Source organism: Lissotriton helveticus, chromosome 3_2, assembly GCF_964261635.1.
Source record: "Lissotriton helveticus chromosome 3_2, aLisHel1.1, whole genome shotgun sequence".
In the NCBI taxonomy this organism is placed as follows: Eukaryota; Metazoa; Chordata; class Amphibia; order Caudata; family Salamandridae; genus Lissotriton; species Lissotriton helveticus.
The window spans coordinates 351030926-351056022 of NC_136062.1; the positions used below are offsets into that span (position 1 = coordinate 351030926).

General features: G+C 43.7%; 1 protein-coding gene across 1 annotated transcript in view; it reads right to left on the reverse strand.

Moving 5' to 3' along the window:
* Positions 1 to 25097, reverse strand: part of NELL1 (neural EGFL like 1) — a 3494430-nt gene that overhangs the window by 861590 nt on the left and 2607743 nt on the right. The window contains exon 14 of the mRNA XM_078684549.1: positions 8972 to 9067. Within this exon, the coding sequence (XP_078540675.1) occupies positions 8972 to 9067 (96 nt within the window). The remainder of the gene's footprint in view (positions 1 to 8971; positions 9068 to 25097) is intronic.

Below are 25097 nucleotides of genomic sequence, written 5' to 3' on the forward strand. Positions count from 1 at the left end.
GGAAAGGCTGCTGTTGATGAGAGATGCAGAGTTCTGTGTCTGGAATGCTACATATAGGTGGTGGTTCCTATGCAGTTTCAGTGGTTGATGCACAATCCTGTGTGTCAGTAGAACCCACGCTGCAGTGGCAATGCTTCGGTTCTGCTTGGGATTGCGCCACACAGCAGAGGACATGCGTTAGTTCTGCTGGGTCCACAGATGGGCTGGCAGAGCACATTCGAGCCTGCCTCCGAGTGTCCAGGAATGGGCTGGCACCACTAACCAGGGTAGGACTCACAGATGGCATGGTCCAGGTTATTGTTCCAAAGTTGTGGGAGTCTTCTGTCCTTAAGGCTCTAGTCAGGAGGAAAGACAACTAGCCCTTGGAGTCACTATTTGGGTCCTGGTTTCAACCGATGCAGGCCCAATCATTCGCACCTAGGCAACAGAGCAGCAGGCAACATGCCAGGCCAGCAGGCCTGCAGTATTACAGAGCAGCAGTCGATCCGATTGGCAGTAATTTGAGCAGCACGGCAGTCCTTCTTCTTGGCAGAGTATCCACAGGTTCAGAATTGTACTGAAGAGGTGGTGTCTGAGGTCCAATATTACACCTCAAGCACTCCCTTTTGGTAGGTTTCCCTTTAAAATCCCATTGTATCCTGTCTTCCTCCTCCTGGCTACAGACTGACTGCATGGGATATTCAGCCCTTTATGAGGAGGCATGACACGCACTATTCAAGTGTAAGTAGGGCTATGCCAAGCTCCGCCTTCCCATCCTGCCAGTTATGGCCATCCAGGCTACCCTAATCTCTCTATTATGTGTGGCTGTTTAGAAGGAAGACAAAAAATCCAGCTGTCAGCTCTGCCCAGTCGTGTGAATTAGAGACAAGCAAAAGGCACTAAATGAATGAGGCAGGTAAATGACAACTTTCTATAATATTCATAGAACGGGCATGGGCCTTTAGAGTCAACTGGGATGAGCCATTATAAAATAAAAAATCTTGCAATATTGCCAAACTGAAATGATTCCTTAAACACTTTTTCATAAGATGAATGAATGGAATTGCTTTATCTTTATATGATATTTGTTAACTTCATATTATTCAAGACATTTCAAAAACACCTCCTCATATTAATCCAACCACTTATGTATGTGAGGCATATTTCAACAGCACTCTGTGGTTGCACAGTACATTTCAACACCAATATTTTTTCCAAACCAAAATATGAGTGAAATGCATCTGTCAAAACCATTCCACAACCTAAAATATTAATGCCAACGTAAAGATTCACATATCCATGTTACCTTTACACTAGTTAAATGATGTAATTAATAATGAGGTCTAACTTATTAATCTCTTTTAGGACCTCTTTTTTCAAATCTAGCTATAGGGGTTATCTAGCACACTTTCTTAAAGTAGACTACCATTTATTTTTTTCCATGATGGCTTACACGCTGTTGTCTCAATGATTACAACTCCCCATAATTGGTCATCAACGTGTTGCGTTTTGAACTACACATTTCTTTTAAGGTTTTCAACGGGACCCGACAGGTTGATTCTTAAGCTTCCCGTTCAACTTTTTATTCATTGTTATTTGGCAAATTCTGTGATGGGTCTCACTTAATCCCCTTTCCTTGTGGATTTTTTGTTTTTCTTATTGTGTGGCGTCTTCCTTACATTGCAAGGGTTTTCTGCTTTCCAGTTGGTTCTTTGATGCCTTCTGGCGTGTCCGACCATTTGACAAAAAACAAAAAATCTCTCAGGGAAAGGGGATTAAGTGGGACCAAATAGGAAAAAGTAGGAATGATCTTACCCTTTTTTGGACGTGTGTTTCACCAGCATATCTCTCTATTACCCCTATAAACCCCTCGGGGCAGATTTATGAGGCCCTTGCGCCACGTTTACGCCGCTGTTGCATCACGGAAGGCGGCGTAAACGTGGCGCATCCCTACGAACGATTTACAACGTGACGCATCTAGGCAGATGCGTCACGTTGTAAAGCCCTGCGCCGCTTGTGGGCGTTCTGGCGCGGGGTGGGCGTTCCGGGGCAGGTGCGCCTCGCAAAAGTGGCTGAGTGAAATCTATAAGATTTCACTCAGTCACTTTCAGGCCAATGCTGCGTCAAAAGCCTGCGCCTGCTTGAAGCAGGCGCAGGTCCTGACGCAGCATTGTTAAGATGGGGCACCCCCGAGCCTTGCTGGAGCTGCGTCGCGCTTGCGACGCAACTCCAGCAATGCGCCACCTTAACGCCACAGATGCGTCACGCATCTGTGCCGTATTTGCCCCATGGTGCGCCGCATTGTAAATGCGGCGCACCATGGGTGGCGGAGCTGTGGCGCACTGTGGCGCACATTAACTGGCGCATCCCTGGTGATGCGCCAGTTAACATAAATCTGCACCCTCATATTTAGTAGAAGTATTCCCTATTGTCCAGCTAATCCATTATGGCTCTCCCATATTGGCTACAAAAGTATATGCCTAAATGTGCAGAGTTTTTCACCACCTCGGCAGAGATATCTGCATGGAAACAATAGAAGGGGCAGAAGTCTCTGGCCACAGGCTTTTAAATAGCATTTTGTGATATATGAGTAGTACTTCTGGGCTGCTTGTTTGTGTATTACAAAATGCAGTTTGTGATCAAGCGCATGGTATCGTGTAGGCCTCTGTTAAGTCACCTTTGTTGTTAAGGATACACAGAAAATGAAATAAAGTGAATTAAACATTGCAACCATTTTAATTTCATTGACTGAAATCTCAAGGGTCACCCTCAAAATGTTGTCCTCATAATCATATGAGATCATATTGTGGAAGGAGCAACAACTAAGTGAAGGTCCATAGGGGGAATAATAAATATGAGCATCGACCTAAAAAATGGATCTGCCAAACAAATGGATCAGTGAGCACCAATCAAAGTCTCCAAATGTATTAGATAGTGGGTTAGTGGAATGAGGAAATATATATATGATTAGTTTCGTATAATACTATGTAGTAGTAGCAGTATATCTTTAATCGATTATGTATCATCATAAATGATTAAAAACAAAAGTTCCACATAAATACATTGAAAACATTAAAATATGCATTCCACCATAATACCCTCAGTTCGCAAAATTTATAAACATTAAGTAAAATTTAGGAGAAAGGAAGCCAAACTAAATGTCACATCAATGTAAGTTAGGCACACATAATTTTACTCCAATATAGGCCATCTTTTAGATAGGCGGTAACCGCCAGTGTCACCACATGATCAGGTAATTGCTGTAAATATAAAAAGGCAGGTCAAATTTGAACGAAACCCCTGGATTTTAAAAGCGGTATTAAATACTTTACGTATAAATTCATAAAATTCACAAAATAAAACTGAATGTGTCAAGGTTTGGGGAGAGTAGCTGTCACAAGGACAAGTTAATAGTGCATGAGGATCAACCTGCCCAGGGTAAAACAGATCATTGTACGGATAGAGCCCAAATAACATTTTGGAAGCAATGTTCTGTCCCAAGGATATCTAATAGCTGTGAGGTACGGTTTGGTACCTGTTACGGATTTCAGGAGCAAAAAGGAATTAGTGGTGTGTTGCTCCAAAGCCCCTGCTTCCCTTTCACCCTTCAACTGGTTTAAAAAGCGTTCCTTGAGGAGGCACCAATCTCCTTTTTTAAGAAACAGTGGCCTATTAAAAAGGACCATACAGTCTTAGAAGCATGCAACATTTTTGATATAATTAAACCTCAGTATCTTGTGTCAATACATACATCGAAGACAATTCTCTTTACACTCTTATTAAAATTCAATCTCTCTGCACTCCATACTGAGATTCAAAGCAACAATGGGGCCAGTGTAACTTGCTCCTCCACATACTGCACATACTGCACTTCTTCATGAATGAAAAAGGAGGCACTAATCATGCCCAGGCCCAATATATTTTGACAAAATCAATCCTCTTTCTAGTGGATAACCTTGCAGTTATGATGCCCTCAAATTGCTGCACCATAAGTCAACACTGGGAGGCTTTTCATCCTTTAAATTTGAAGTAAGGGCAGAATGGGTTTCTTGCCTATCGACGAGAAAATTCTAAACTGAGCGCTGCAAGTGTGACTAAATTTAGAGCATTGCTTAGATATGCAGGTACGCCAATCACTCTGGTAGTCAAAAAACACTCCTAAATATGGGAAATAAGGGACCTTAGTAATTGTTCACCCCTTGATATCACTTGTTCTAGTCTTTACAGTCTTCCTCCCACAGACCATATAGTGAGTCTTGGAGATGTTAGTGTCCAGGTCCAAGCCATCCATAAAAGCAAAACGAACCGGTTTAGCCCATTTGCCGTTATAGCCATCAATACTGTATCATCCGCATAGAGCAGGGAGGGCACACTAACTGATTTTATCTTGGGCAGGTCTACCACTTTATCTATCAGACAGGTATTCAAACTATTTATATATAACAAAGAGCATTGGCACCAACACTGAACCCTGCCTTACCCCCTCAAGATACTAAATGCTTGGGTACACTCCCCCTCCATATCATATCTGACACAAGCATTCACATGCATATGTGGGCTCTAACAATATTTACTAGGTGTGAAGGTAGTCCTAATACATCCAGGATGTCTCAAAGCTTTGACCTGTTTACCCGGTCACATACGCTACTGAGGCCCAGGAATGCAGGAAAAATGGCCCCTGTTTCGCCACTACATATTTAGCTATCAAGTAGTTAAGGTTCATACATTGCGCCAGGGTGCCCATCCCTCCCCTAAATCCATATTGGACTGGGAAAATAATATCATGAGTTTCGGCCCAGGCTTCTACACGCTTTAAAACTATATGACCTACCACCTTCACATCCAAGTGTAACAGGGAGATTGGTCTGTAACATGTGAGATCCTGCTATTCCCCTTTTTGAATACCTGGAATTTGGTAGCAGATTTCCAAGACGGGGTTAGGTCTATCTGGGAAACCGCTTTAAGAACATTAGTTAAAATAGAGGCCCAAAGATAAGGTTCTGCCTTATATAAATCCATATATACATGTGTAACCTACCATATGTGCATCAAATGTGTTCCTTTGTCCCAGTTTGTATTTAATTAGTCATTATTTATTTAATTAACTTAGGAGATCTGTAGACTGCTCATGCAGCTTTTGTGATGTGCCTGAAAAGGAAGGAACCTCTTTGTCACATCTGATACCTTTGGTCATTCCTTCACTCAGTGTCTCATCTCAGCAGTGAAGGAAAGTGCCTTTTCTCCACAGCTGCAAACACCTGTCTCTCTCTGTAACACTGAGAACAGTTTGTAGATAAATACTGAGCCCAACCACTCCTGTAGCCGCAGGAGATACCAGGGTGTTGCATGGGACCGCGGTTCTTATTCCTTGTCTATGTTTGTATGGATGACTCCCAGCTGTGCAGTGTAGTATCATTAGCAGCAGTACAACACAAATTATGGAAGTGTGTTTGGGGGCATACTGAGCTGCTCTTTGATCAATCTTCGCCGCATTTCCACTCTCTCAATAATTCAGCCTTAAAAAAACGAGAGTGATGGCTGAATAATACGCAGGAGCAAGCCGCGCAGGCCTGTTCTGAAGGCACCACAGTTGTTAATTTTTTGTGCATTGATCTCCTCGTTCTCATTACAGCTCCAAGCTTCCCCCACAGGTAGTAGAATCAAACGCATCAAACTGAAAATGTGTCACATACTAAACACACCACTGTGGAGTAATCTGCGGTAGCCTCCCAGGCGACATAATGCTGCAATGAAACCCAAATGAAATTGCCAGGCGAGAAAAATAACATGCCTTTGAGCAGAAAATGAATGCTAAAGATATGAATTTAACACCTAACTCATGTTGTAAAGTTGGTGTAATTTTAAGGAGATAAAGTAAACAGAATAAATGGTTACAGCTTATTTAGCTGGTGTAATGTAAGCTAGGGCAGACGATAAGTATTATCAATAAATCTGTTTTTTTCCTCATTTCCTTTGCATCTATTTGGCATATGAACACAGAAGGGGCTGGATAACAAAACACATACCTTCCCGGTACCTCAAGGCAACGTTCAATGAAAATAACTTTTACTACTGTATTATCAAATCAGGTTTCTAGATGTGCTAATGTGTGTCAAGCATGTTTTTGCATATTTGTTGCCTGGTACTTTGTGGTGATATATGTTTTTATGCTGCTGCACTATTGCAACGTGATGTTGTACTGTGGTTGTTTTGTTGCATTCTGTTATGACTTTATTGTTGCGTTATGCCCTGTGTGGTTTTAATTGTGGAATGTTGCCTTGTGTATGTCATTGTATTATCTTTATTTTTTACTTGAGATGTCAACAAATACTGCAAGAAGCATCATATGTGTTTAGAGTTCATGTGACAGGCAAATATTTACCACTCTCTAAGATGATGAAATAGTGCTGCTTCAGCTTTACATCTATTTAAGGCACTAGACAGTGCAAAACTGTGGCAGAGAATGTGATTTAACATACCAGTCCCAGTGCTCATTTTATGTGAGAAGATGGTGGTTTCTAGCCAGTGGTATGGTGTCACCATTTGATACAGGAGCGATGATAGAAGGTGGGGAAAGAGGAACACCCCTGTGGGAGGTAGTGGTGGTGGGCAGGGCTTGTTTCCATGAGGTCAGCCATGTTCTACCATGGCAATGTGATAATTTTGGAATTACAGCACAGGCAATGCAAGAGGAGAAGCATCCATAATTAAACAGGAAGCTTCATGGCTTGATTGTGGAAAGTAAACAGGTGATACAACTTGTCAGAGTGTAAGAGGATGGTATGGGACCCCAAGTATCCTTCACCAGGAAATGAAATGGGTTCTCACTTTTTAGAGACAGGAGACTTTGTCTCGCCATCCTTGAACCAAACAAGCCCTGAATGGCACAGGCCATTGTCCTTCACAACTGCACGTTTACTTAGTTCTGTATGGCTCTGATAGAGAGCCAGCAGCATGAATAGCTGAATTTCAATTGCAGTAATTCAAAGCAACAGTAAGTAATAATACTTGTTACGTACCATTGCAATGCCATAAAGGAATTCCAGGCTGCTCCCTAGGAGCCTGGCAGAGCAGCATGGACAGCAAGTAGCAAGCTTTTGGAGGAGAGGCCATAGAGATGATGGGTGTGGCTGGCAGAAGGCCAGGCATATATTTTGTTTACATTTTAGATATGGAAGTGTTATATGTTGCTTGAATCACTCCCAGCAAGGCAGGCGCATACAGCCTCCACGGGGCCCAACATCTTGTGGTTCAATTCCACGCTCAGTGGCGGATCCTCAACTGTGGGTCTCCCAGCAACGTGTCAATTGTGGCGGAGATCTCCAGGGGTCGGACGTCCACGGTCGAGGGTGCTTTTCCATTTAAGTAAATGAAGTCACTTTGACTCCCCGCCCCTGCCTCGGACCTGGTATTTTAGGATGATAGGCATATCATCCAATTACATAACATAAAACCATAGATGGGTAAATGTGAACAACAGGATTTGTTTCCTTCTCAGGGTTCTAAGTGACATCATAGACAGCTCGAGCTTCACTTTTGTGGTCTTTTTGATGTCACTCAGAACCCCTTGTGAAAAACATTCCCATATTTCACCGTTATCCAGCCACTGTTCTATACATTGCAATTAATGTACATCATGAAGATAATAATTTGAGTATATAATTTAGCAACCTGTCCAACCTACTTTTAAAGGGTGTTAATCATTTTATTTAGAAACATATCAGGTCCCGCTGAATCACATAACTACCACGGAGGAGGCTTGAAAGTGATGCTGCCAGATCTATGTCTCTACTGCTTGATATTTTGTGCATTTCTTGGTCAAGTGGCAGCCTGTGCAGGCACTCATCAAAAGTATAGAATCTTGTTCTCACTGTTCACACATCACGGTTATTCCCAAACTCCAATGACCACCGGTCCTACCCTGGACAGGCGGGTTGCATAATTGTGAGTACAAGTGGTAATGCTCCAACACACTCCACCATACAACACAAAACTGAGGCAATCGCCCAACAGGAGTTCACTCTCATGTCAGATGACAACAAGAACTTAGAAACTGACGCAACATCAGTCAATAAACAACCCAAAACAAGCATGTGTTCTGCAAGCTGGAAAATTTAAGTTAGGCTATTTATATTTCTAATTAACATGTTATAAAACAGCTAAAATTTTATGACCAGATTCAACATCTATAAACCAATTAGAATTATATTATTTCCACAATCTTGATAATCTCCTTCTGTAAACTCAAATATTATCTGTTTTCTGCACAAGTGAACTAGCTCATGAAGATAACGTTAATAGCTAAAAAAAATGCAAAATTTTATATTAACCAAGACAGAAATCTACGGAATTACAGTAGCATGCGAATTGGGAAATAAATCCATTTTAAGGAATTATATTTTTTCATATATTTCCTGAAAGATCCCCATTCTCAGCGTTATTGCCACTTTTTTACCTGCAGTTCTCAGCGGCAGCTAATTGCCTTCCTTTTGAAATAAAAATATTTGCAGTGTGTGAATGTTTCAGTCAACAGGCTGTAGTGAACGCGAATTTTCACATGGAGAAATCATATTCCTGCCCAACGATATTTCTTTAGTATTTGCCTGCGTGAGGTTTTCAAAGTCTATATAGTATGTGTTGGTATCCACACCAAATAATGTTAAAAAAAGCGGGTGTCTAGTGCCATTGGTACATTTTTAAGTTTAAAGATGAGGGTGTTAATATCTTTTCAAAAATAGGGATTACATATCTTGAGCCGTGTATGAAGCTCGATATTTATAAACGTCAATTGGTTACATCATAACATTGCATTTCATTATTGATTGGAAGAATTTAATCTGTATTTTTCTCTCATAGCAAGGAACTTATCATTCATGTGTGCAAAGCTGCTTGAAGAAGAAATCTGAGTAGTAAAAGCAATTTATCTCCAGGATTTTTTCTAAAACCACTAAGGGTTTCAATAATCTCTGACTGTATCATCTTGTCAACATACCTTTTTCACAGTGAGCGCCTGTAAATCCTGACGGGCATAGGCAGGTGTTTGGAGCCACACACGTCCCACCGTACCTGCATCCTTCTTCACAGTATGCTGTTGAAAAAAGAGAATACAACACTGTTACACAAAGTTTGTGTTATACCAATTGCATGTATTTTCTCCAGTTACTTATCAAGAGCATATTTCTTTTACATGACCTGAGGCCAGATTAGATAGTCAGGTTTCAGGATTTTTGGGCCACTAGTGTTAAAAAAGCATTTAGTGACCACCAAATAAAGATTCTTACAGAAATGCTATGTGGTAATACCAAATGCTAGGTATGTATGGAGTTGCAAAGATTTAGCGATTCCTTAATATTACCAAATAGCGATTTACTAAATAGTTAATCATGAATACGTAATACTAATCCATTCATTTCTTAAATCCCATAGGTGTGAGTGACTTTGCATTAGTTAATATGCTATAACCTAATTAGTAATTGCAAATTAGCTAATGTAAATCCAAGGGTGCCCGGGGTCTAAAGCCCAACTGAAGCACCCCCAAAAAAGAAATGTGCACATGTAAAGCACTAGGACATGTCGATGGTAAAAGCATTTTCCTAAATGCACAGTTTGCATTTAGCAAATGTTTGATACATGTGCTAAGGGAATTGCAAATTGTGATTCCCTATTTGCAGTTGCAATTTTAGGTAATCACTATTTTTGTGATCACCTAAAATTGAGACTACAAAGCCTTTCATACATCTTGAAAGGCTATTCTGCATTTGCAGATGGCTAAAATTACCGATTTGCACCATTTCCGATTGCAACATTTTTTGGTACATGTGGCCCTTTGTTACTAAGATTGGCCAGTTTGAATAATAGATTTAAGCTAATGAGGATGTCAATTTTAGCACTGGCCAGTCATTTTAATGCTGTTTTTTGCATCAATTGCATTTTGAAATAATCAAGTAAAATTTCATTGGCACTTGGGGAGAATTATCCAATGTACCTTGTGTAACAAAGCAACGGTGTTGTTGTGTTTTTTTAAACTGCATTAGGAGTTCCTACGAAAAGTTTGTGGAGAGTTTTCTGGAGCTCCGATACAAATCACCAGTAGTTTTATGACCTTATTATATACCACAAGACATTTATTGCAAAGTATGCACAGCATTTTATGGAGCCCTGATGTAAACAGCACCAGCAGCCTTCCGACCTTGGTGTGGAACAGGGAGTTTACTACAACTTTAGGTGAACATATATAGAGCTCTTATAAACAGCAGCAGCAGTTCTAGAGCTCAGTGTGCAATGGGAGATTTACAGAAATACAATTCTTCAACACATTTGTATATAATGGAGAAACGATCCATTGTGGGGAACATATACGCATTTTCTATTTTTCTCTTTTGAGAGAAGCTTTGAACCAAAAAAAAGCATACGGTACATTAAATGGCAAATTTTCATAAAAAATGTCCCCATTGTTCAGAACTACTTTGTAGTTAGTAAAGAGAAAAAGTAGTCTGCGGCCTATTTATTATTAATATGTGGCAATAATTTAGCATTTAATTCAAGTCAGCAGTGAAATGTATGAATTTATATGGCGCTGTATTGAAAAAACAATCTTAAAATCATAAGAAACAGAATAGCTTATTAAAATTTGTAAATATGTGAAAGATTGATTATCTCACTTTTCCCGCAGGCAGAAACACACTCCAGCTTTCATTCGGGTTATTGTGTAGAGGAGCTGCAGCAGAGAGCAGATCCGATGCCGTCTACTCTTCTTGTTTCAATGTGTAGTTGTTGTCTTTGGGTGGACAATTACATGAGAATAGTTATGGGAAATATGTGAGTGCTCGCATTGTATTTCCTCACGCAGAAAATATCCTTCCGTGAAGAAACCACTTTTCTTGCCCTGACTGGAAATATGGCGGTGGTTTGGACAGAATTACTACCGAAATTCGCCATTACTGAATGCTTTTGGTGTAAATGTACATGTATATTCAGACCGGATGGGGAAATAGATGAAATTTTTTTGTAAATACCCTCAATGTTTCAATTGAGGTATTGCATTTTCAATAGTCACCTGCTACTCCTTTCCTGGAAGTAGTCATGTTCACAACCTTTCCTGAATTTCTGACAGCAGACTCACCACAAACCATAGCAATCTTCAACTTTTGTAATTTGTGAGTGTGGGTCAATCCTTAGCTGAGTCTCTGCTCCTGTACCGGATGTCTGCATGATGCCAAGAACTTCAGAAAATGATTGAGCATGTGGTGAGTCATAGGTTATCACCATAAGTCTTTTAATGATGTTGTATGCTTTGGGGTGCAATAAAACAAAGGGTTTATGTGTCATATGGTCATATACGTGAAACTGATGACTCTTTAAATTTCTCTAAGGCACGTTTACTTAAATTCTGAAAACCTATCATTTTTGGAAACCATATTTTCTTACATCCTTTACATAAAATTACCATTCAGTTTCCTAACGGGAACGTTGATGAAGGGGAAATCAGTGTCTCTGGATACTTTTCCAGATTATAGGCAGTTTCATCCCTCTGGAAAACTGCAGATATGATTCAGAGACTAAAATGTTATACATTGGATATAACTTATTAGGAAAATGGGCTGTTAATTCTTAAAGATGCAGCTGATTGCAACAAAAAGTAAATACATTGGAATTCTGTAAGTCCCTAAGAGTATAGTATGCAGTTTATAAGTTTTTTAAATCCAGCAAACCCTCATAATCATACTGGGCCCGATGTAGGTAATTTTTAATTACCGGTTCATAAATACCGACTCATACCGAATCGGTATTTATGAACCGGAAACCCAAATGTAGGTAAAAATCCGGTAAAAAATACCGATTCGGTATCAATCGGTATTCAAACTCGGTAAATACCGAATCCGTATCTACCGAATCGGTAATATCCAAGTCGGTAACACCCATACCACCCTATGGCCTTCCAGTCCCATAGGAATGAATGGGAGACACCGAATCGGAATTTACCGAATCGGTATTTACCGATACGGTAAATACCGATTCGGTAAATTCCGATCTCGAAAATTCGAATACATGACATGTGAGCCTGTGCACCAATCAGGGACACCCACCACACCCCACAACCAAGCATCTGAGAGATCAGCCAATCAGGTGCAAGTACCACACCCCAGTACCTGGAGGTGGCCACACCCATGCAGGTGCAGAGCAACAGAACTGCAGAGAGAGCTGGAAGGGAGACAGAGGATCAGGCTGCACTGAGACCAGAAGAGAAACAGCATGGAGTCCCAGGAGGCACAAAAGGATGGAGGGGACAGAAAGAGGAAGGTTAAATTCAGCCCAACAGAGCTCCAGGTGCTGGTGGAGGAGGTTGTGCAGCACTACAGCTAGCTGTTCGGGAGACAGTCTCTGCAAGTAGCTGAGTCTGTAAAGAGGAACACCTGGCTGGAAATACAGAGCAAGGTCAGTGCCCTAGGAGTGACCCACCGAGAAATTGACGACATGAAGAATAGGTGGTATGATCTGAGGATCACCACCAAAAAAAAACTAGCCACCCAGAGGAAGGAATCAGCAGCAACCGGTGGGGGGACGAGCCGTGCCCCAAGCCTCACCGACCTGGAGCAGCTCGTGGAATCCACCATGGAGCCTGAGAGCTCATCCAGAGCTGCAAGTAAGAAAGGGAAGATGCATGGACATGTACCCCACCCATTCCCAGGCCCCTTCCCCAATGTGGGTAAATCACTCACAATCCAGCACACATGACTGTAGTCCCCAGCAAAGCATCATGGTAGTGGTAGTCATAGGTACATACATCAAAGCTGCCAACACCGAACCCTGCATGCCATGCCACACTCCCCATACACAAACAGTCTAGGCAAATGAAAATGTGTGTTAGGAATCTGTGTTGGGAAAACAGGCAGCTGATCATTGTTCATGTCTGTTCACAGGAGAGTCATCGCGCAGAGCAGCGCTGGGAGGGGAGTGTAGTGCCACAGCAACGTCTGCGAGGGAGAAGGCCAAAGACACAGCTGGACCTAGCACTGTCCCTGAGGATACAACCACACCCGAGGCACCCACAGCAATGGAGCACAACACCACTGCTCAGCCACTGTCGCCCCTGCTGTTCGACACACAGACTCAACCAGCACCTGCAGAAGCCACAACACCCAGCTCAGGGTCCCCCGTGCATGTGAGGCCAAGGAGGCAGGACGTACCACCTTTAAGGATACTGGAGAGCTCCGATGAGGAAGTGGTAGTGGCTCCCAGACCTAGTACACCAACAATGGCTGGCCACGCTGGACAACTTGGGTCACTGGGATCTGGCCGTGCAGGTGACCGTGTCCGTAGGGCACGAGATCAGGATGAGGGGCAGGATGTGCAGGGGGTCTTCGCTGGGCTTGAAGCCACAATGGTCAAAGTCCAGCGTATGCAGGCCAAAGGCATCATGGCAGTGCACCAGCAGGTGCACATCCTGAATACCAGGATGTCGGACATCGATCGGGGGATAGGTGCCATGGCAAGGGGAATGGAGGCCATGGGCAAAGGGATGGAGGCAATGGGCAAAGGGATGGAGTCCATGGTGGAGGGGGTGAGGGGCATGGGGGCGCGGATGGGCACCCTCTGTGACAGGCTTCAAAGTGACCAAGAAGAGAGGCACAGGTATAGGCGCGAGGTCAGGCTGATCAATCAGTCGATTAACAGGTTGGCAACTTCCACCACCCTGCAGTGTCGCCGCTCTGTTAATCTGCAGACTGACATTGTACACTGGTGCAGTGACTTGTCCCGGGGGATGGGGAGGGTGACCTCAGCAATGGAGACAATGCTGACACAGCTGACAGCCACAGATGGCAACATGGTTGTTGAGTCAACGAGCAGGAGTGGGTCCAGCACGCCTGTTCAGGACATTCGTAGGAGCAGCAGACTCCATGCCGATTACACCGGCACCACTGCACATGTAGACCCCCAGCCCCGTGGCTCGCAAAACATCATGCGTAAGCGCAAGCATTGAGAGACATATTGAACACAGGACAGGTCAAAGTGAAGCTAACTTTGGCCAACCATTGTGCAAAGTGCATTTAATTTGATATATGTTTTTTTGGAAGGTGCAGTTGTGAGTGCACCAAACACTGGACATGGCTGTGTATCATCGGTCAATTAGAAGCATCTGTTGGTGTTTTCAGCACGTCGCAGTCGACCATCTGTTTCTGTTGCTGCTCCTGCTGCATTGTGATCTGCTTGTACTGTCCCATCATCAATGTCCTCATGATATGTCAGTTCTATCTCTGTGCCCTCCTTGGTGGCAAGATTGTGCAGCATGGCGCAGGTCGCAATAATCTTGCAACAGATAATTGGCGTGTACTGACGTGCACCTCCACTCTTATGGAGGCACCTAAATCTACTTTTCAGCAGCCCAAATGTACGTTCCACCACACAATGTGTTGTTCTGTGTGCCACGTTATAATGCCTTTCACTCCTGGTGGATGGGTTCAGGTAGGGGGTGAGCACAAATGACCGCAGGGCATATGCACTGTCACCTGGATGGGAAAGGATAATTAGATTAGTCACATACTCAGGAGTGCTCCTTCTGCATGAACTATCAGGGAGTCTCTCACATACTTACCCAGCAGGTATCCATCACCAAAATCACCAGCCACAAGGCGTCTGTATATCCCACTGTTGGTGAATATGTAGGAGTCGTGGGTACTCCCAGGATATTTGGCTACAATGTCCGTTATCATGTTGCTAGCATTGCAGATCACCTGCACATTGATTGAATGTGTGGACTTCCGGTTTCTGTATATGTGCTCAGTTGCTGCAGGTGGGCATAGTGGGATGTGCGTCCCATCGATACAGCCGATGATGTGCGGGAACTGTGCAAGTTGATAGAACTCGATTTTTGTCCTTGCTAGTTCTGCAGGTGTCTCAGGGAACTCAATGTAGTGCTCCATTCTCTGCATCATGGCGTATAGGAATTTTCTGAAGAAGCGTGACAGGCAGCTCTGGGACACTCCACCTACAGAGGCTATCACGTGCTGGTAGCTCCCAGAGGCAAGAAGGTGTAGGCAGCACCTGTACATGGGGTGGGATGGCGTGTGATCTTGGGGTTGGGTGTTCCAGATATGGGTGGAGGTCCCTGATCAAGTCCAGGATGGTTCTGGGGTGGAGTCGGTACCTTTGCAGGATCTCTGCTTCAGTGAGTTGGAAGAGGGTGATCCTCTGCCTATATACCTGCTCCTCCCTTAGCCAGACCCTCTCTCCTGCTGCCTGTCTCCGTAGCCGCCTTGCAATAACATAGAAAGCCGCCATTGTGGGTGTACTGTTGCATTTTGGGAGCTACTTATATATCCTGCTCCTGGTTTCCACCTGCTTCCAATCCATGTTAAATACCGACTCTTAAATACCGAATTTCACAAAATTCGGTATTTCCTGACTTTGCTACATCTCAAATGGCCTTTTTTACCACTTCTTATTTACCGACTCGGTAAATATGAATCCGGTATTTACCGATTCGGTAACTTACCTTTTCTTATTTACCGATTCGGAGAATATGTATTCGGTAAATTCCGAATTGTGTAATACCGAATCGGTGTTTTACCGACTGGTATTTACCGATTCAGTACGTTTTTGGTGACATACATCTCGATGCACTAATACCGGTCAGTAATGGCCGAATTTATCGATTTTCGGCTGTTACCGACCGGTATTTGGCTACCTACATCGGGCCCACTATCTTCTAATTTTTTATGTATGTTCATTTTAATCCGCATGCTATTTCTATAATAGGCATACTTTTCTCTAAAATGACACAAGTGTAAAATATGATTGGGTGGTCATCTACAGATTTTGCATACAGATTCTAAAGTTATGCGGTGGTCGTTTCTAGCCATGGCAGTCATCTAGTTTCACAGTTCTTACTGATAGTTTCTGCTGGTCTAGGTCTCATACAGTAATACTCATGAAAAAAATGTTGGAAGAAATCAAAACATATATGGAAATTCCAATAATAAGGATGTTTGTGATATCTAATTTTAAAAATAGTTTATACAGCCTACCTATTTCCTGGTATATTGACATAACATGTATTTGTAAAATGCATATTCACCCATAAGGGTATGATGGTGGTAGCAGCAAATGTTACCCTATTCAATGGTAATCATTTTATAAACCTCTGAAGGTGAAAGGTTGAGTGGACCCATCAGGATCCTCTCACCATGATGCCAAACGAATATACTAGCAGTTGATGCAGTAGTTCACTGAGCCACTCACAAAAAAGCTGTGCCACCGATAACTTGCAGACCAAATGCAATGCTCATGAGCTCACCCTTGATGTAACAGATGTTTTTACAAATGTCATGAATAACCAACAAGGGTCAAGAGCCCTTGCTTGGGGTCTGCAGACTCATAAAGAAAGGTTTGTAACCCTTAGCTCCCAGCCCTAGAGAGCCATAGAGTGCCACTGTATCTATTACATATATTCAAGAAACCGCTAGCCCCAGATAGAACACTTCCCTCCTGCATAGCTATAACCAGTGTAAGACACAGTCTCTCTCATCCATGAAAGTCCAGCACAGTTGTTGCTCACCTTGACAAGGCTGACACATTTTCCACCTTGAACTTTATATGAAAATACACTGATGAACACTTCTCTGGCACCAAAACTGTCTTAAACGTTCAACAACTTTATATCTATCCTCCTCTTGCAACATACAACACAGAGTCCACTTTAGGGGACATGCAAAAACGGCATTATCCTATTCCCTTTGTTTAGACATTCCACAAGGAGTGCAAAGGCAACCCACCACACCAACAGGAATCAACAGCAGATGTCACCAAGAGATGTTTCCCATGAAGACCATCAGAAAGAGAACGTTTAGAGACTATACTGTGCACAAGAGAAAACATATGTACTACTCTATAATTTGTGTAACAAGTAGCCAACCTTCCAGAAAACCACCTGTAAGTGATTATTTTCAAAAGCAAAATGCTGCAAAATACTTGTACAACTAAAGATTTAGGGCCATATGTATCAACATTCCGTTTTGTGATTCCTAAATAGCGATTTTTAAGGAATCGCTATTTAGAAATCGCAAAATGGTATGTATGTAGAAATTAGCTTCTTTTTAGCGATTTCTTAAAATACCTTAATTGCGATTAGCAAATTGCTAATCGCAATTAAGGAATAATTTCCCATTCATTTCTATGGGCCAGGATGCCCATAGGAATGAAGGGGAAATTTGCGAATCGCAATTTGCTAATTGCAAATTGTGAATATTTCCAAGGGTGTAGGGGTGTCTAAAGGACACCCTGTTGCACCCCTGAAATCGGCATGGGTGCACATGTGGCGCACATACATGCCCTAAGGGCATGTATGTGCGTCACATGGCACTTAGAAAATAGGAAAAATATGCATTTTAAAAGGAATTCACAACTTACCACCAACTAGCAGTTTGTGGTAAATTGCGATTCCTTAAGGCCAATTTGCTATTTTTTTTGGCTTCTTACATTGCATTTAAGGAATCGCATATTTTGCGATTCCTTATTTTTGAAGGAGATTTCCTTGATGCATACCATTCCTCCAAATTGCATTCGCAAACGCCAAAATTCTGCGAATTTCGGCGTTTGCGAATTCAATTTGGCTTGATACATATGGCCCAAAATCACAGCTAATAAAACTAACATAAAATGGGTCACTATGAAACAGGAATGGTAACCGGACCATGGAAACACAAAACTGACCAGAGCTAAAAATTAAAGAACTAGATAACAACAGTTTCCATCATACAAAATATTTACGAGTACAAGTAAATACAACTACAGAAGGGTTGTTGCTTCCAAAGTGCTAAAGTAATAGTCAAAGCCGTAACTGCTTCCAACATAGAAGATGCATTTTAAAGTTGTCTTAGGCAGTTAACTGGACGGTTTTTAAAATTCATATGCCTTAGACTCTTGTTGGAGTTCGGTGTGTGTTGATTCTTAAAAATGTGGTCCATAAAAGGGAGAGTATTAACACTCTTCAAGCCTGTGAACCCCTACATTGGTGCACTAATTCAAGTGGCCATCTATCAGGCTTACATTGACTTAAGGGCGTGAAATGCCAATAAAGCAAGAAGGAACTATTCCTACATCCTAAAATGATGACCAATTTGGCTTATGAAAGAAAGGGGTAGGCCAGGTAGACCACTTAGTATGTTATGCTCATTGAGTAGCATCTTCTTTAAGGACTCTTAATCTATAGCAATCAGTTGCATTAATACATCATCAACTCCCCGCATGGTAAGAGTGCAACACAATAGCCTAAAGACTGTATATGCATCAATGCTCTTGTTTATTGCTAATTGATCAGTTATGAGCAATGTGTCTAGTTTATAGGCAGCCAAACACAAGTTCTCCAGGAACAAATTTTCATGAAGAAGAGCAACAAAGTTCCTCTCTCTAAACAGCTTTCAGTAAGTGATTTTGATTTGACAAACAGCTAAAGCATTCTCTAACTAGCTACAGAGAGACCTAAAGTTTTCCCTGAAAACTATGGATATATTCATGGAGTTGTAATTACCACCATATTTCACACATATACACATTGTCTAAACGGTGTGCTGACTAGATAAATTGGTCCAGAAAAGATTATTTTAGGGATGAACATATAATGTTTTCGGTTGGATATAATTAATACCATGCCTCCTGTTTATATTGCTCAATGGCCCATTTGGGGAATGACGGTTTCGTACCGTATTGTTCTGGTTTGGCCAGCCTAATTGGTCTATGTAATCTCTCTCCTTGATTGGTTATGCTCTCTTTCTAAGCACCACCTTGGTTAGTTTTATGGGCACTTCTAACTTATCCGTAGCCTTCTAAAATGGGATATCAGCGTTCTGATTTTACCTTTCAGCCCTCTATGTTTTTTATGTTGTGGTAAATGATGTGTTATATTTTTTATTTCTATTAATGTCTTTATTTGTTTATTTCATATAATTCACCTGCTTCTTGGGCCACCGTTATCTGATGATGATCCCTTAATTGTTACGGGATCGAAATATTGTTGACGTTTGGAACTCAACCATGTTGATTACATTTCAATTATGTGGATGGGCAGTATCCATTATTGATGATAGATGTATTATACTCCATTTTAATACTGAAGGAGACCCAGCACCTCTTCACCTCACAAACGTTTACTGATTGCATTAATTTATGTTTTACAAATGTGAATACATTAGAAAGATTGTGTAATAAGAAAAAACTCTGGGACTGATGTAAAAACCTGAGAAATACTGTTCAGGGGTATTAATGAGGTAGGTCGCAATTTGCAACCCATTATGAATTGCAGCTGTCACAGGAATGGTGGACTGCTGAGGTCAGCAGACAACTGTGTCTGTGATTACTTTTTTAATAGAGCAATCTTTTTTTCTTTCAAATGCAGCCCGTTTTCTTTGAAGGGGAGAACGGAATGAGTTTTGAAAAAAACAAAAAAACTTAGCTGTTTCATTTTTTAAGAGTAGGAAATGGTCTGTGCCATCGTATGGGCGTGAGTGGAGGGCACTTCCTCTCCTGTTTGCTAAGCGACAGGTGGCAATGCGCTGGAGTTGGTACATGACACCTAGTGTGGCTGATTGGCTCAAAGATGCAGCATACTTCAATGAGAAATTGAACACTTTTTGGGAGTTGTTGACGGTGCCTGCATGCCCTAAGGATTTCTGTTTTCCTTTAGAATTGTATCTTAATGACCATTCGGCATTAGGAGAGACTGTAAACACTGATGATGCTGCTGCTGCTCCGCTAGTGCCAATTACTGCTGAGGTGCAGGTATCCATTTGTAGCACTTTGAGCGTACTCCCCTGCAGTGGAATTATCAAAGGTGGAGTAGCTGCGAGACAGTAGCTCTGAAATATCCTGAGTGTGGCCTGGACGGGGTGCGCGACGCGACCTGCGGCTGTGGCGGTGTCACAGCGCACCCGACGAGACCAGTGAGGCCCGAGGCCCAGATGCGTTAAGTGCCGGGGTGTTGCAATGACTCCCTGCCCTATTGACGAGCGGGGTGGAGCAACGCATTGACCTGCCTGTCGTGCCACTGTGATCTGTGTTGACGGGCCGTTAGTAAGAGCTGCCTTAAGCCTGCTGGGTCCTCAGCCACTCGCCATGGGGCATGTTGCGGTGGTGAGGTGCCTTCATGGGGCAAGGTGAGACCGCGGCAGAGCATTTGATTGAGCCTCTGGGGATGGCAGTCCAGAGTCCCTGGTGGTGACTGGTCACTGGTGAGGCCTGACATGATCGCTTGGTGAGGAGTGAGGGTGGTGCTGTGTCGCGTGCCGCCAAGTGAGGTGGGGCTTAGAGGCCATTGACTTGGGTGATCCATCTTAGGAGCGCCTGCCTCCCCTCTGGCCTTGAGACGGGTCCTGGTACTCACCTAGAGGTTTGAAAGTCTGAACTCCCTCCGTCCCTTGTTGCACTGTTGTGGCCTGCTTGTGGGCCTGCTCTGGATTAGTGCATCAGCTCAGAGTGTCCCGGGTCGAGTGTGGCATGCCAGGCCTCGCCGCGTGGTGGTGAGGGACCCCCCTTTCTGTGCAACATGGAAGTTTGTGTTCATTGTTGAGTAGGCCTAGTCCTGGGACAAGTAGCGTAAATCGAGACACAGGGAGGAAGGTGTTGATAATCCACCTGCTAATCAGAAGGACACTGATGAGGAGCCTGAAGAGGATATCCACCATATATTGTAGGCCATGCAAGAGAGCTTGACCACCATCGATGGGAAGATCGACTCCCTGGCCCATCGGATGGACCGCATGTCTGAGCGTATTGATAAACATGCTGAGAGACTCAACATGCCGAAGAGAAGGATGTCTGAAGTAGAAGATGCCCAAGTGTAAACAGATAATGCTCAGAAACAGATGGGGAAGGTACTCACGGCCCTGCAGGACAAGACGGACGATCTGGAAACCAGATCAAGGCACTGCAATATACGCATCACAGGCCTCCCTGAGATCACAGCCATGGCCAATACGGAGGTATCTGTCGAGCAGCTATTGGTGAATCTCTTGGGTCAGGAGATTTTCTCAGCCATATTCACTGTGAAGCACGCGCATCGCTCCCTGGGCCCAAGCCCCCTTCCTGGCACCCCTTAAGTTGTCAAACCATGGAGATAGGGATGCAGCACTGAGGTGCACTAGGGAGCTGCATGACCTCACATTTGAGGGCTCTTCGCTCTCGCTTTTTAGGGATTTCACCGTGAGAGGGCAGGAGGTGAGGCGGCAAATTGCACCCTTGAAGCGCTGACTGCAGGAGCAAAGATATATGCTGACCCAAAGTTGCTGCAAAAGGCCTTTAAAGAATATGGTCAATCTGGCACTCAGAAACAAGTGCTGGATGATCTGGCTGGTGCATCTGATGGAGGCTTGGAGGAGTGGGACTGAGGTGCCCACGCACTGGATGCTAAACAAACGTTTCAGCAGGTTTTTTATTCAGGGTATGTTGGTTGCGACGCTAATGGGGTGGACTGGAATTGCGTCGTGACTGCGCCCCACTGGGATATACTTGCAAGGATTCTTCTTGCTCCTGCCGGTGGTGCTGGGATTTCTCCTTTTTTGGAGCGAGGCTTTTTGGGTAATGAATTACCGGATTAGACTTTCATTTGGTCCATTTGGATGTCCCTTCTCTAAAGCATACATACTTTTCTGAACAGATGGCTATGTAATTCAATTTTGCTTGTTGGAGTTTTAGTGTATTACTGGTAACATCCGCCCCTGTGCGTTTCCCACATTATGACAATATACTGTAATTGTTGTCTTTGAGTTATTGCTTTTGTTAGAGATAAATTGGGTGGGGGTGGGTAGGTGAAGTATTGCCTATGCCAAGTTGGGGTTCGCATAGTGTAGGTGGGGGGAATAAATTGTCAATGTGTTTTTTGCAGTATGCATACTGTACATACAAGATTCTCTGGTATTGCATCGGTTCCAGGGGGAGAATTAAGGGCACATGGCTAATATGGATGTATGACGTTACAACGCACACTTTTACAACGCACACCTTTACAACACATTTTTTACAACACAACATCCATTACAACGCATTCCATTACAACATATGCCATTACAACAAAAATTTTAAAATTACATTTACAACGCATTCCACTACAACGCATACTACCTTTACAACACATACCATTACAACGCATTACATTACATTGCATGTTTGGTAAGTATTGGATCGTGTAGGCGTGGTAAGTGTTGGATGGTAATGTTATGCATTGTAATGGTATGCGTTGTAATGACTGAGTTGTAATGAAATGCTTTGTAGTGGTGTGCGTTGTAGTGTCATGCGTTGTAATGGTTGTGTTGTACATGCATGCGTTGTAATGGATGTTACGTTGTAAAAGTTTTGGTGTAATGGTAGTGCGTTGTAAAAGTTGCGTTGTAAAGGTTGTTTTCCGGCTGATATTAGATGTACATATTTGATTCTTGATACACGGGATGGCACAGGTAAACGGTCATACAATTCGCTTCTTAACCTGGATTATCAGGGGTCTTAATGATTTTAGTTGCATACCTTACACAGCATGGGATTAATGTCGCCCTGCTCCAGGAGACGCAATTGCGCAAAGATATCAATATGCCCACAAGCAGGAGGCTGCATGGACTCTTCCATGTGGCGGGATTCACTACACACACCAGGGGGGTACGTCCCAGGGTTGACCCGGAATCAGAGTTCGCATTAGAGCAGCTTGAAGCTCATCCTGGTGGCAGGTATGTGATATAAAGGTTCTAGGGTCGGGGAATTGATTTGCATATAGTTAACATATATGGACCTAACCATGACAACCCGCAGTTTAACCCGGACCTATTTGAGCGCATGCCAGGGAAGACTGGCCTACCGCAGCTATGGGGTGGTGATCTCAACTGCGTTATGGAGCCGGCACTGGATCGGTCCCAGGGCCCTTGCGGCACCCCTTGGCAGTGGCCAGAGCTATAGGGGACGCTGCTTTGCAGTTAGGGCAGACACGTTCTCCTTTCTTTTTTTTTTTTTTTTGAGTCCTGATCTCCCCATAGACTCAGCAGTTTTGACAAGCCGCTTTATACTAACTGTGCTCCCCCTGGCTTACTGCTTCCGTCTAGCCATCCACAGCCTTCCTCTTTATCCCGGGGACTGGGCGTAATCATTGGACTTATATGCCGCTCTCCAGACCTTAACCATTAATCAAATGCAAGCGTCATCCCCACGATGTCAAGGGGGACCAGATATTTGTTGGTGATTGTTATAACTGGGATTTCTGGTTGGCTAAGGCTTACGCCAAAGCCAGGCAGAAACCAACATTCTAGTCAGGGCAAGGGGGTCACACGCCAAGATAACCCCTGCTCACCCCTTTGGTAGCTTGGCATGAGCAGACAGGCTTATCCCGGAGGCAATGCGTAAAGCATTTGCGCACGCACACAACAGCAACAACATCCTAGGCACACTACAAAAGGAACTCCACACAAGGTTATATAAAAATAACTTTTGTATTGTCAAAACACATCAGATAGTAAAAACACACAATATACATTGTGCCAACTGGCACGGGCACTATTTACACGGGATTATTTTCACCAGGACAGGGCCACGTGGGCCACTGTCAGAATCAGCACTTAGAATAACTGTCACACCAAATAACAATTATAGATCACAACCAGTAACCACTAGTAACAGTAGTTTTACCCTACTGATGATGTGTTGTTGCAACACACTACGCAATACTAATAACCATAGGCATAGATCACGCATGGACACATAACCTCTCTAGTATAACATACTAGGCAAAGCAGCCTGCTAAGCATGAGTACCTTTAGAAGTATAGAAGGCAAAGCACATTACGCAGCTATCACATTTAGGCGTAAACAGTATAACTACAGTAGGCAATCTCTCACTAGTCTAAACACATTAGACTCTGCCTCCTAAGAATAAATCACAATTAGGGGCGTGAATCACGGTGAAGTAAAATCTCACTAACACCAACCTCCATAGGTAAAACCATCTCTAGAGGTATCATTAAAGGGTCCGTAAAACATACTAGATGCATTACATTTCCTAGCACCACATTTAAAGCACATATCACCTTTAGCACATAAATCACATTAGGCAATTATCATCACAAACATAGTGGAAATTCACATTGCACAAAAATCACATTAGGGCCCCACTGGCCCCCCTGGCCAACTGGCCATCTCAAGAATGGGCTCAAAATGCCCTGTGTCCAGAATGTCAGGGCTCGCTGCCAACGCAGCGCCAGTCAGGGGTGCTCCACCGGCGCAAACCTAAACGTTGCAGCTGCCCACTAATTGCTGGGCAGCTGAGGACAAATCACAATGGCCTAAACATTGCAGCTGGCACTAAGTGCTGCGCAGCTGGAGAAGGCCTGGCACCTATGTGTCATCTCCGTCCCTCACAGGGACTTTCACTCAATCTTGCGCCTAAATGGTGCAGCTGCCCACTACTTGCTGGGCAGCTGTAAATCAAAATCTGCGGCATGGCTCTCACTGACCCTTGAACAAGTCTGTGCCCAGATGCTGGAGCCCTCTGGCTCTGGAATTAACTGTTTCCCCGGAGCACCCTGGCTCCTTAAGTAATCAAATATGGCCCCCAAACGTTGTAGCCACGGGGCTCAGAACCAATAGCCATGCCCCCATAGCGTGTGGAGTGCACTGGCGCTTCTACAATATCTAGGGCCAGCGTTGGAGCCAAACGGGGCTCTGTGAATAGAGATATCCCCCAAAGAGCCACCTGGCTCTAAAAATAATCTGCCCAATTGTCATAGCCCCGCATGGGCTCGGTAAACTAATGATGGGTGAAGGAGCCACCTAGGCTCCTTAAACAAATATGGCCTGGGTTGGAGCTACACAGGGCTCTAAAAGAAAACATGCCCCACTGTTGGAGCGGCCCGCTGCTAGATGGGGCCGCTCTGACTGCCACGGGCCCTCACTGGCCCTCAGTCATTCTCGCTGGGGCGGCACTCTGTCAGGCGGGGTCGCCCCTCACGTCACTGTGCCTGGAACAGGCACCAACACCACCGAGGCCCAACGGAGCGCCACTCACCTGCTCTATGGGCAGGACACTTCAAGCCGCTCTCTCCACCTCCTGGACAAGCGGGCTCCTCTCCTCCGTACGCGGCAGGGGGGCAGGCA